Here is a 12,021-nt window from a genome sequence, read left to right as displayed (position 1 = left end):
CTGCCTCAATGTGTTCCCCCAAGGTGTCTGCATGTGGCACTGTCTTCTCCTGTCCTCTTCCTAGCCTTGATGTGCCAGTCTTCATCCTGTGGTGGCTCTGAGCACTCTCTGACCAGGCACAGTTCCAGCCCTCTGCAGTGACTCCCTTTCTGCCCAAGAGCTCTGGTGCAGCCTCATTTTGCAGGTTCTGGGCACGGAAGTCCTAGCCTTGCCCAGGAGACCAAATTGGACTGAAAGCATGGTTAACCACAAACATAGGCAACTTTATTACAGCAACTAAGTCAATATTAGCGTTTGCATACATGCAGAGGAGCACCGTGGGCAGGACAGAGCAGGCCTTTGGCACTGAGGCGGCCTTTGGATCAGCAGGCATTGCCTCAGCAGGAAACAGTCATCGTCCCATGCAACCTGCACTGCATCCTGTCCATTCTCCTGCTCAAACTGTAACTCCCTGTAGGCCCTTCAGGAGCTCCCGGATCCGAGAGAAGAATTCTATCAGCTTCTTGAGTGGAAACGGGCAGTTCTGATTCCCCTCCGCTGGTGCTGGTATCGAACTTGGCCTCTGAGTGGGAGTTGGTTGTGTCCATGGCCTCTGAGTGGGCCGTGTTGTTGGCCATGGCCTAGGAGCAGGGAGTGTTGTTTGCCATGGCATCTGAGTGGGCCGTGTTGTTGGCCATGGCCTCTGAGTGGGCCGTGTTGTTGGCCATGGCCTAGGAGCAGGGAGTGTTGTCGGCCGCGGGTTCTGACTGGGGGGTGGTCTTGGCCACGGATTCTGAGTAGGGGGTGGTCTTGGCCACGGCTTCTGAGTGGGGGGTGGTCTTGGCCATGGGGCGTTGGTATGATGAGTCCAGGGCTGTGAGGCGGTTGTATAATGACCCCATGCCCGAGATGCCTCTACGGATGGAGGCAGCTCCATCTGGACCAGGATCCAGTCATAGAAGTCCTGAACAGAGGTGTATATTCCAGGCCGTTGTGCTCTGGCGCAGCCTCTTCCCCAGCTGGTCACTCCAACAACCCAGAAGAAGTCAGCGCCGTTGTCTTTGCACATGAGTGGACCCCCACTGTCACCCTGCACAAGAGCACGGAGGATTAAGGCGGTGCTGGGTGGCCCGTCAGCACTGGGGCTGCCTCCTTCCCTTTCACAGCCCCTGCCAGAGCTGTATTCCCAGCAGAGCAAGGCTCTGCCCAGGTGCTGCAGCCTCCAGAAGCCTGGCTGGGAGCGGGCTGGGGGCCTGTGAAGTCAGGCTCTCTCTCAGCTCTGCACAGTGATCCTGGATGTTCAGAGGACAGATGTTCAACATTGGCATCTGGACCTCTGGGCTGCCAAGAGCACTAGCAGGGCGTTCTGGGCAGAGTGCCAGGAGATGGGGAATGGGCTAGGCCCTGGAGATTGGGAATGGGTGGAAGCCCCAGCAAGGACGGGAAGCCAGGGCTGAGAGAGTGACTGGCCAGGGAAAGCAGGGGCTGGCCTGTGTTGGGGTGGTGCTGCCTGCCCTGCTGAGGGACTCGTCACACACTCTTACCTGGCAGGTGTCGATGCCACCCTCCGGGTAGCCAGCACACAGGTTGTGTGAGTGGATGTCCCCGTCGTACCAGTGGCTGCTGTTGCACAACTGGACATTGATAAGGTGGACCTTGGCCTCCTGCAGGACATCACTTGATCTTTGAGCTGTGAGCAGAGAAAGGAATGAGGGCCCAGCAGCTTGCTGCCACTTTCCCCATCTGAGGGTGATCCCCTGTCCCAGGGCTTGGCTTTGCCTCTACAGAGGGGCTGGAGCTCTCTGTCCCTGCTATCTGCCTGTAGGGAGAGGGCAGCCTGACTCTGGCTTTGGCCTCTACTGTCACAAAGCCCATCTCATCTTCCCAGTGCATGGAGCCTGCCCTCCCTTTCTGGACACTCACATCTCGCAGTGGTGGCCCCCCAGCCAGCGACGTAGCAGGTGTCCAGCAGCTCCACGGCCAGCGCGCCGTCGGGCACGCAGGCCAGCTGGATGTAGGGCCCGCACTGCACGGGCTCGTTGAGCTCCAGCAGCGCGATGTCGTTGCTCTGGTCGGCGGGGCCGTACTCCTGGTGCAGCAGCAGCCGCTTGATGAGGCGCACCTCGGCGCCGGGGCCCGGCTCGCTCAGCTGCGTGGCCCCGATCAGCAGGCGCATGGCGCTGATGTTCCTGAGGGCACGGGAGAGAGCCGTGAGGGGAGCGGGGCCGGGAGCTGGCAGCCCAGCAGGGACCAGCCCTCTGCTTCTCAGGGCAGAGGGGAAGGCAGCACTGTGAAGGCAGTGACTGCTCTAGTGTCCCTCAGGCTCTGGCAATGTCAGCTAGAGGCTGCTAGGAAGTAGTGGCATGTGCCCAGTGGCATGTGCCCAGCCTTCTCCTAAGCAATTTCTCAGCTGGGGTCTGCATTGCCCAGGTACTGGGCACACTGCAAGGAAACGAGAAAGGACAAGCACGTGGCACTGCCGACAGGGCACCTGCTGATGTGGGGATGTCCCTGTCTCCTGTTCCTCCTTACCTGCTGTCGGCAAAGCAGTGGGCTGCTGTGAGGACCCACTGCACGCTGATGAGGGACCCTCCACACAGATGCCCCGTGCCTGCCACTGAGGGGTCCTGGATGCTGACCAGCCAGGGCCAGGCCCCTGCCTCGGCACTGGTGCCACCCACGACGCGGGTCATGCCTTCCTCATCATCAGAAGTCAAGAGCCGGACCCCACAGCTCCCCCTGCAAGTAGAAAGTCATTTCCACCCTGCTCCGTGGCTTGCTGCTGCTCCAGCAGAAGCTCCCCACAAGGCGTGCAGGGGCAGCAGGCCAGGGAAGGCTGTGGGGTGTGCGCCTGCCCACAAGGAACTGGCCTGGCCACAGAGGACAAGCGGGCCCTCTCCAGGAGCCCCAGAGTGCTGCCCAAGCTCCCTCCCAGAGCCACTTACTCGCAGGTGTTCCACGTGGCCTGCACGGGCCTGCACGTGGCCAGCAGCACGAGGAGGCACAGCAGCAGCAGCATGGCTGTCTGTGCTCGTGTCAGCTGCGGGAGCGAGGTCTGCGTGTGCAGCACAGCCGAGCCGCAGTGCCCGCAGTGCCCGCAGTGCCCGCAGTGCCCGCAGTGCCCGCAGCCCGGGCTGATGTCACAGAGCAGCTGGTTCCACGTTCCAGGCACCACGGGCTCTGGCACAGCGTGGAACTATAGAACGGTGTGGGTCAGAACGGACCCCAGCGATCACCCAGTTCCAGCCCCTGCCACGGGCAGGGCCCTCCCACAGCGGCCAGGCCGCACAGAGCCCCGTCCAGCTGGGCCACAGCTCCTCTGGGCAACTCGTGCCTCAGCACCCTCACAGCCGAGAATTTCTTCCTCATAGCTATTTCTAAACCTGCTGTCTTTCAGTTTGAAACCAATCCCTCTTTTTCTGCTGCTACTTGCTCTTACAAAAAGTCCCTCCCCAGCTTTTTTGTAGGCACCTCTGCTTGTGGGACGAGGGTGTGCAGGGCCTGCGGCACAGGGAAGTGCAGCACAAAAAGCTGATTTCTGCTTCCTCAAGCATCAGCTTGGAGAGCTGCCCTGCTTTCTTGGCTACAGGACAGGGTCTCTAGGAGAGCCTGGAGACCAGATGAGAGCATCATCCTGGTGATGACACCAGGTTCAGTTAGGGCAGCTAACTGGGAGAAGCTAAAATTAAAGGAAAAAAAAGGGGAAAAAGACATTTTATCACTTACTTCATCAAGCAGTGTTGACAAGAAGTGGCAAAACTACCCAGGGAAGGCAGCAGGAAATAAAACAATTCTGTGACAGCTTGGGTATGGTCTATGCAGCAGACAAAGGACAGAAACAGGAGAGGACTGCAGTCACAGGGCTAAGGAACAGAGGGAGCACAGAACTGCAAAAGCTTTTGTCAATGGGATTTCATACCCAATTATTGTCACAGGACCCTCAAATTTTATTTCCTGCATTTCTCCTGGCAGAAGGCCAGTTCTCACATGACCTCCATAATTTTTTAATCCTATCAATGAAATTGTCTTTCTTTCAAGGAAGCCCATTTCCCTCCCTTTCAAGACAGCTGATTCCCCTTAGCAGTTGGAATTGTTTCATAGGAAAACTGAATAGGAATAGCAAGTTTTCTCTCACAGAGATGAACCAGCACCAGCAAGCCAACATCTGCAAGTCTTTGATTTTAGCCCACCCACACAGGATGCCACGCAGAGGCTTTTTTCCTTTTTCTTACCTGGGTGTCAAATGGTTGTGCCAGGAGCAGTTTGGAGTGGGTGCTCAGGATCCTCAGGAGATGCACGGCCTCTTCCCTGGGCTGTCCCTCGGAGCACGGGTCACTGCCAGCTCCTAATCTCCAACCTGCTTCTGCCTGGGGCTAGCAACACAGCCAAAGTTCATCTGAACCCACCAGGCAGCCTAAGAATTCACAGGTTATTTCACTGCTTAACAGATCCAGGTGTTCCTATCAGCTCAGCAGGCCTCTTTTCTGCATGATAACTCCAAATAATTCCTTTGATTTACCTGCCCTCCCTGCCCCTGACTGTGGCCAGAAGGGTGCATGGCACAGAGCAAAGCCTGATTCAGCAGCAGCTACTGCTCATCTTCTTGTCACTCTGTAGGTCACTGGCTGGCAGAAATCTCTGTGGAAATGCATCTAAAAATATTTTGAAAACTTGGCCTCCACTGATGAGAAGATGCAGTGGTGACTCATGCTCCCATCAGCTCCACACCCGATTACTGCAGTCTGAGGGACTGAGAAGCTGCTGCTCCACTGAGACTGCAACTGGCTTAGGGGAGCAGCCGAGAGGCCTCACTGGCATTCTTGTTTCCAACACATCTCTCTTGTCCTTTTAATCACTAACAAATTTAATTTCACTCCTCACTGAAGACCTCACTCTCCACCTTCCTGGCAAGAGGAACAACCCAGAGGCTGCTTTCATGACCTCTGCTGCAGCTTTAGATGCCAGCACAAAGCAGCCTTGCCTGGAGCAATGCCTCCAACCTGCATCTCCCAGCACTGCTTCCTCTAGTCCTGCACAGCTCGTCCATGCAGCTCCAGAAGATTCCTTTCCAACCCACAGGGATGTTCAATGAGAATTTTAGAGGAACAGGACACATCCACTTGGAGGGATTTAAGTCAGAATGGCTCCTGGTAGAAGCTGCAGTGTAAAGATCACGAGCAATAATGTGGTTAAAGCCAGAGGACGACAGAGAGGAGAGTGGTTAAAGCAGGAGGATGGCAGAGAGGAGAGTGGTTAAAGCAGGAGGATGGCAGAGAGGAGAGTGGTTAAAGCAGGAGGATGGCAGAGAGGAGAGTGGTGAAAGCAGGAGGATGGCAGAGAGGAGAGTGGTTAAAGCAGGAGGATGGCAGAGAGGAGAGTGGTGAAAGCAGGAGGATGGCAGAGAGGAGAGTGGTTAAAGCCAGAGGATGGCAGAGAGGAGAGCACATCCCTCTCCTGACTGCTCTGACAGGACGCTGTCAGTTTGCTCTGAGACTGGGGCTACCCATGGAAAGAGGGACAAAAGAGAACGGGTTTGTGAGGCGCTGCCCAGGGCAGGCCATCAAATCCGAAGTCAGGGACTCTTCATTTCCTCTCACCGTGTGCTGCATTGTCCCCGAGCTTTGCTGGAATGATGGCAGGGCTCCTCAGACAGCTGCCCTGGGGAGCCTGCTCTGCACTGAACAGCCTCGCACTGGAGATGTGCAAGTGTAACCAAGGGCACAATTTAGTCTCTTGTCTATTTAACGTGTTTGCGAGTGGCTGCCTGTGTTCCTGGCACTTTATAATAATAGTAATATAAATGCATTTGGATTATAACCAAATGGAGACACTATGATTTAGCCCTTTACCGCGTTGTAATTCCCAAATGCATCAACATCTATTTAAGTGCAAAACAGTCTACAGTTTACAAATACAAAGCTGCGATTGTCTGCTGTAAAGCTTCTGTATGAGATTATGATTCAATACAAAACACAATTCGGTCTCTGAAATTTCATTTTTAATGGCAGAATAACATCAAAAAAAGTAGCTCTTTCTCCATATGTAGTCTTGCAAAAAAAAAAGTATCCCAGGGACTTGGCCCTTTCTAGTCATTTCTACATCTATAACTGCTCATCTCTTATGCACGTATGCACTCGCACATAAATCAGTGTGCTTGCAGACAGACCATATTTCATCTTGCCTCCTAACCTCCCGCTGTCAAGATATTTCCACAGAAAAATGTACACAAATAAAACTAACAGCTCCTTTTTCCCTGACTGCCAGAGTAATGCAGGGGACTGCTCCTGTAAAACCCAGCTCCTTCTGCTCTGTGAACAAGCACAACTGTGCAGCTTCTGCTGAGACTGCCTCTCCAGCACACAACCTGCTCACACTGACTAAAGGATCAACCAGGAAAACACAACCACATCTTTGATTTCAACTGCATTAAAAATTGTTTACCTTGATAAGTTACTGGAGTCATCAAAACCGTTTCAATTTAATGCACAAAAAGGGAAATAACACATTTGAGTAACTCAACGCCAAGTGCTAACACTGCCCATGACCTCTGAAGTGCTGTTTTATTGTTTGGGTGGGTTTTTTCTTCTGCTATCGTTAAATGGGATTATAGAGATGCAGAAATAGGAAGTGTTGATGAAAATCTTAATGTCGTAACATTCTCATTTGCCATCATTTCTGTCTGATTGTGTTTAATGTCAGTTAAATTTAAAGACAAGGATTTGAAATGATTCACAACTGTTCTAAGCCTTTACTGAAAACCTGGCTAGGTTCAATGCATTAATTTTCAATTGATGACAACTAGCAGTATTCAGAGGACTTTCTTTCCCCAAGTTCATAAAGTATTTCCAGACAGTTAATGGGCTTTTTTTTAAAGAAAAAAACCAAGCAAACAGTTTAAATGCTCACCCACAAAAGAATAAAACAGATAACAGAGGTAAAAATGTGACTTAGAGGCTAAATAATTTTATCATCTTGTTCTCCTTTTAACAAAATTGAATTCAAAATGATCCTGTTTATTAAAGACATATAACAAACCATAAAACAAACATCTTAACAGTCTTAACAGAATTGATGTGCACAATTCAGTTTCATTATGGATTTAAAATACGTATTTCAGTTTAGCTTGATACTCCCTTTAGACCAACACCTCCAACACTCGTACACAATATTTAATCTGCCCCAAAGCAATCAACAAAGACTTTGTAAAGACTAACAAAACTACATTGTAAAACAGCTTGAAATACTCTTAAATGTATGGAAAAAAACCCCAAACAAAGGATGTGTTCGATGGAATCTAAGCAAGTTGATGGAAGTACTGAAAGGCAGAGATTCAGTACAGAGGTAGCTCAGTAAGGGAACTTGCAGTGTTCTGACTATTTAGCACTGACACAACCACAGTCAGCTGCTGTCTGCTTGGACTCTCTGAATAAAGGGAACACTGCTCTGGGCCTGTCGTCTCACCATCCAAAACCAACAGGAAGGGTCCTCGATTTCAGTGGGATTGGGATAAGGTCTTTATATTCTCTGGAAATTCGGGTTTATGGAAGCAGAACAAAAAGAAACTGTCCTGAGTTTGGAAGCAATCCCCTGCTGCAAGTGGGGTTTTTAAACCCAGAGGAATTTTTTCCCATTTGGAACCAGTTACCACTTTGAATGCTCAAGGAAGTGGAACTGAGAATTTGGCCCAGGAAGTCTCCAGTTCCTCACAGGCCTGTGGGTGGCTCTGCCTGTGCTATCCAGGGATCACTGACCAAACTGAGCTCACTGCTCTGGGGACAGGGGCAGTGTCCTCAGCCCTCCCACAGGGACAGCCTGATCCCCTGCAGGGAAGGAAAGAGCTCAGAATTCATGTGCCACCTCCCCTACCTTTGTCACTGGTCCTTTTTTGGTGTGCCAGTTCTGAACGGGGTGAGGCTCTCTGCCCCCCACAGCTCCTCACACAGATGGAACAGGGAGTGGCCACCAGGTAAAGCACCGAGGATTGGAACCACATTACTCTGTTCCTGCTGTTCACAGGACTGAAGTAACAGACTAGGTAAACCAAGCACAATTATTTGTTTTAGTAAGGCAAAAAGATATGAATTTCACATGCCTGTTGTCACACAGAAGATCTGACAGCCTTGTCAGAGCTCCAGTAATCCACATTTGCTGGAGACTCTCTCCAAGTGTCTGCACTCACCGTTAGCTGCAGTGCTGACCACGACACACACGCGAGCTCTGCACTGATACCGAGCCCACATTGACCTATTCCCTCCTTATTTAAAGTTTTAATGCACGTTTGCCAGCACACTTTTTGCAGATGGGCACACCCCCAGTCTGGACTAGAGCACGTTTCAGGAATCTTCATCCCCCAGACAAGATGCAGTGCTGGCTGCATGTTTAAATATATTCCTGTGGTCCTTTCTCTTCAACATCTACAAATAGAATTTTGTATTCTTTTTTTCTATAAGCTTATTAGAAAGAGTAATACTATTTTTAAAAAAGTTGTGATTGATTGTCAAATGAGCTAGGATAGTTTCTGTTACTATAAGGATCCTTTAAATTAGCAAAAAAACCTCCAAAATTATCAACTTTCTTGTCCTCATAAGCTATTATTCATTACCAATGCAGCAATAGAGAAAACACAGCTTGGCTTACTACAATAAAGGCTCTGTTTCAGCATCCTAAATTCTCCGTGCAGGTCTCTGTGCACTGCACAGGGGAAAGGAAAAGAAAAAAGGGAAACCAGAAATTTGTGATCTTCAGGGGTAAATTATAAAAAGATCTCCTAGCTGCAAACACAAATACTTCACTCATAACCCAAGCACCAGACCATTTCTTTGAAGAAGCTTATGAGGCATTTAAGATATACAATGGCACAATATCATACAATGGAATTAAAAGAATTTTCTTGAGAAACCATTAACTTTGAAGGAATGTCTAGACAACTGTGTCAACAAATGCAAATAATTCATGCTTTTCAGCTTCTATCCATTGGATGGCCCCATGCTGAGTATACACAAACTCAGAAGAAAAAGGCATGTCACAGTCATATGACTAGGGAGTGTAACAGAGTCACACAGAAATTCAAGTCAATCTCAGAAAAACCCCTTCAGAAAGCTCTTCCCCAGGGTAAGCCAGCAGTGGGACAGGCTCCTGGTCATTTTGGCTAGTTTAAAACAGAGACTTGCAGCTGCTGCACCCTGGCTTCAAAGCAGGGGCACTGGAAGAACCAGCTGCCAGTCATGACCATTCACTCGGTTAGAAAAATAAACTAAGGACTCCAAAATACTGTACAACCTCTTAAAGAAACCAACAAGGTGGCTTCTGAAAACAATGCTTTTGCCAAAAATGCATCTGTAAGGCACTTAACAGGTATCTTTTAATATATATATAGATAGATATATATAAAAAAATAAAATATGCACTGAAGCAACATTCACAAACCCCAGGTGTGTCAGCTGTCCGTGTGTGCAGTATAGTACATATCTACATTCACTGTGACACAGCCGCCTCCACAGTCAGACCTTCACGGGGGCTTTGGGCTGCCTGGTTAGCTTCAGTGCCTGTGGACAGGAAACAAGACAGTCACTGTTTTATACCCTCAAAAGACAAGCAACAGCACAAGGGGAGATTCTCATTTACAAGGGGCAACAGAACACTTTGTGTGCCTCTGGGAGAGGAGTGGGTGTGCAGGTGATGGGCTGTGGGTTCTGAGGCGGTGTTTGTGTCTCCCACAGCCCATCACAGCCTCCCCCTGCACACAGAGCCTTGGCACAGGAACCACAGGGACTGTGCCTACAGGGAAAGAAGCACAGATGGCTCTCAGGTGCCTTTAAAAAGCAAAATTTGGACCCCACTGAAGCCACTCGTGGCACAGACAGGAGAGCCTCAGACCCCCTTGAGGAAAGACAGTGAGGAAAATTTTTGCCAACACCTTTGTGTCCCTGGCTGCCTTCCACAGGGCTCAAAGCCTGCTCAGAGGATAATCACTGCTGCAGGGGTGGATGCCAGGCACCTCTGATGTCTGTACCTTCCTTTCTGAGAAGAGTTAGAATGAGCCAAAGTCCATCAGTGCAGAGGTGATCTCAGGGGACACCTGACATCTCTGTAGCTCTATTCCTGCTGAGGAAGAAAGAACCCCTTTTTTTGTGACACGGGGCTGGGCAATCATGTGCTGAGCTGTTTGCTCAGTGTGTGGCAGCAGTGCAGCCCAGGGTCTGCTCCCAGCCTGCAGGACGCAGCCTCTCGCTCTAAGGACAGAACTGTGACCAGGCTGGGAGGTGTTGGGTCCTTACAGCCCTGTGGTCACTGCTGGTGAGCTCAGCACCAAAGGCTCTGTGCCTCCTGAGGTGGGACTGACTGGCCCAGGTGAGAGGGAATTCGAGAAATCAGCACATTCCTGAAATGTGGAACCTCCGTTTTTCTCCTGTCTTTTGGGTTTAGAGCCCTGACAGGCTGGTGTTTGTGTGACTTCTTGTTTCCAGCAGCTTGGCTAAACAGGCAATTTCCAGTCTGAGAGGTGCCTGACGGGGCTTCTTATTGTAGATATTAACCTTTAATATTGTACACTTAAAGCTTGTAAGCACCGCTTGAAAATCACTCCAGCACAAATGTAAACCCTTAAAAAAACCCCAAACCTTGAAAAATAAATGGGCTAGATTCTCTTCAGGAGCACCAGCATTTAACTATCGTTAAATCCAGCCCTTTGAGATTAGTCTTTGGGATATTATTCAGCAAGAGACTTTGGAGAGAGAGACATCATTCCACACTTTGTTTGGGGAAACAATTTTTTAACTTTGTAGTTTGGCAGATTCTGCTGCCATATTTACAAAGTAGAAATACCTTAGTGTAGATGAACCTCTAAATATTTAAATTCAATTTCATACAACCCGATCACATGTACTATCATAATTAAGTAAGAATGTCACTGCAGTTGAGTACTGTGACTGGATAACTGCCTCCCCCTGCAAGAGAGATGCCAAAATGAAGCCAAGGTGTTTGTAGAAAATAAACATCAAGGGTGATGATGACATGTTTATTTTCAAAGCAGGAGACCATTATCCAGTCACAACATTCACTTCTATTATACTTATTGCAACTGTACCAGACCCAAGCTCATTGATTTTTTTCAAAGAGTAATTAAAATAACATTTGTGAATAATACAGAAGACCAACTGAAGAAACTGCTGCAACAGAACAACAATCCCCCAAAGTGGCTCTACAGTGGCATTACAGTCTGCTCAGCACAGGAGGTTTATTTGATGCTTAATGAATAAGAAACTAGTGCTGGTGAACTGTAAATCTCTCCAGTGCTGAGTGACTGGAGTGATGCTCTGTTTAAGGGCTGTTTGAACTGGCAGCAGCTGACAGCAGCCCCCGAAGGCCATTACTGCCCTGAGAATCAGGGAGGGCTGCACCAGCTCCAGCCCCACGCCTGCTGGAGAAATCAGCATTGCAGGGGTTGTTCTGCCACCTGCAGCATGAACTTCAGGCTGTCCTTCTGCAGGAATAGCAGGGAATTTTCTTTATACCACCTGAAAAGTCTCCTGATAATTTCTGATTAAAAGAAAACCCATGATTTTCAGACTGATGGATAATTGCCACTGGATTCACAGATGTTCATTTTCAGATACTCAGACCAGTATATATTAACAAAGTCTGATTTCTAAACAGTTTCTGAAAACTGAGAGTTCCCTGCCTTTTACAGTTCAAGTAACACATGAAAATCACTGATTTGGGGAATTTTAGCATGCAAGACAGCAAGGTGACTTTAGGGGTGTGAAGCTGTAAAATGACAGCTGCTGGTTTTGCTGAGAATTGGAAATAGGAGTGTGATCAATAGAATTTCTCCACAGCTAAGTGGAGAACGCAGGGTGCTGATGGAGCTGGGCTTCCCACAGCAGGTCTCAGCCAGCACCAAAACTGGCTGCCAAAGGTTGCTGCAGCTTCTTCATCTTTATTATCTCAGAACATTAAAAGACAGCATTACAGTGGATTTCATGGACCAGCTTTTTGCAGGGTGGTTATTCTGAGGACCTGGCTAAAACCATGCAATTATTT

At 49.3% G+C, this 12,021-nt stretch overlaps 2 protein-coding genes across 7 annotated transcripts in view; both read right to left on the bottom strand.

Moving 5' to 3' along the window:
* Positions 1–242: 242 nt before the first annotated feature.
* On the bottom strand, positions 243–5,817 carry LOC134559784 (acrosin-like). Of its 4 annotated transcripts, none has more exons than XM_063414968.1 (6): positions 4,212–5,817; positions 3,706–3,793; positions 2,512–2,718; positions 1,903–2,168; positions 1,524–1,669; positions 243–1,069 (listed from the first exon to the last, which is right to left on the bottom strand). In XM_063414968.1, exons 2-6 carry the CDS (start codon positions 3,708–3,710, stop codon positions 437–439), a joined length of 1,257 nt encoding a protein of 418 aa, XP_063271038.1. In that variant the 5' UTR covers positions 3,711–3,793; positions 4,212–5,817; the 3' UTR covers positions 243–436. The 4 variants fall into 4 exon arrangements, with proteins under 4 accessions (XP_063271038.1, XP_063271037.1, XP_063271039.1 ...); XM_063414967.1 differs by lacking the exon at positions 3,706–3,793 and adding an exon at positions 3,451–3,658; XM_063414969.1 differs by lacking the exon at positions 3,706–3,793.
* A 143-nt stretch (positions 5,818–5,960) lies between these two features.
* SLC10A7 (solute carrier family 10 member 7) overlaps positions 5,961–12,021 on the bottom strand; it is a 100,470-nt gene continuing 94,409 nt past the window's right edge. For all 3 annotated transcript variants that reach the window (XM_063414973.1, XM_063414972.1, XM_063414971.1), the window contains one exon: positions 5,961–9,524. In XM_063414973.1, coding sequence (XP_063271043.1) covers positions 9,480–9,524 — 45 coding nt within the window. In that variant the 3' untranslated portion in view covers positions 5,961–9,479. The remainder of the gene's footprint in view (positions 9,525–12,021) is intronic.

This window comes from Prinia subflava, chromosome 18 (assembly GCF_021018805.1).
Source record: "Prinia subflava isolate CZ2003 ecotype Zambia chromosome 18, Cam_Psub_1.2, whole genome shotgun sequence".
In the NCBI taxonomy this organism is placed as follows: domain Eukaryota; kingdom Metazoa; phylum Chordata; class Aves; order Passeriformes; family Cisticolidae; genus Prinia; species Prinia subflava.
Note: the sequence above shows the minus strand (reverse complement) of the source record. Positions and strands in the feature narration are given on the sequence as shown.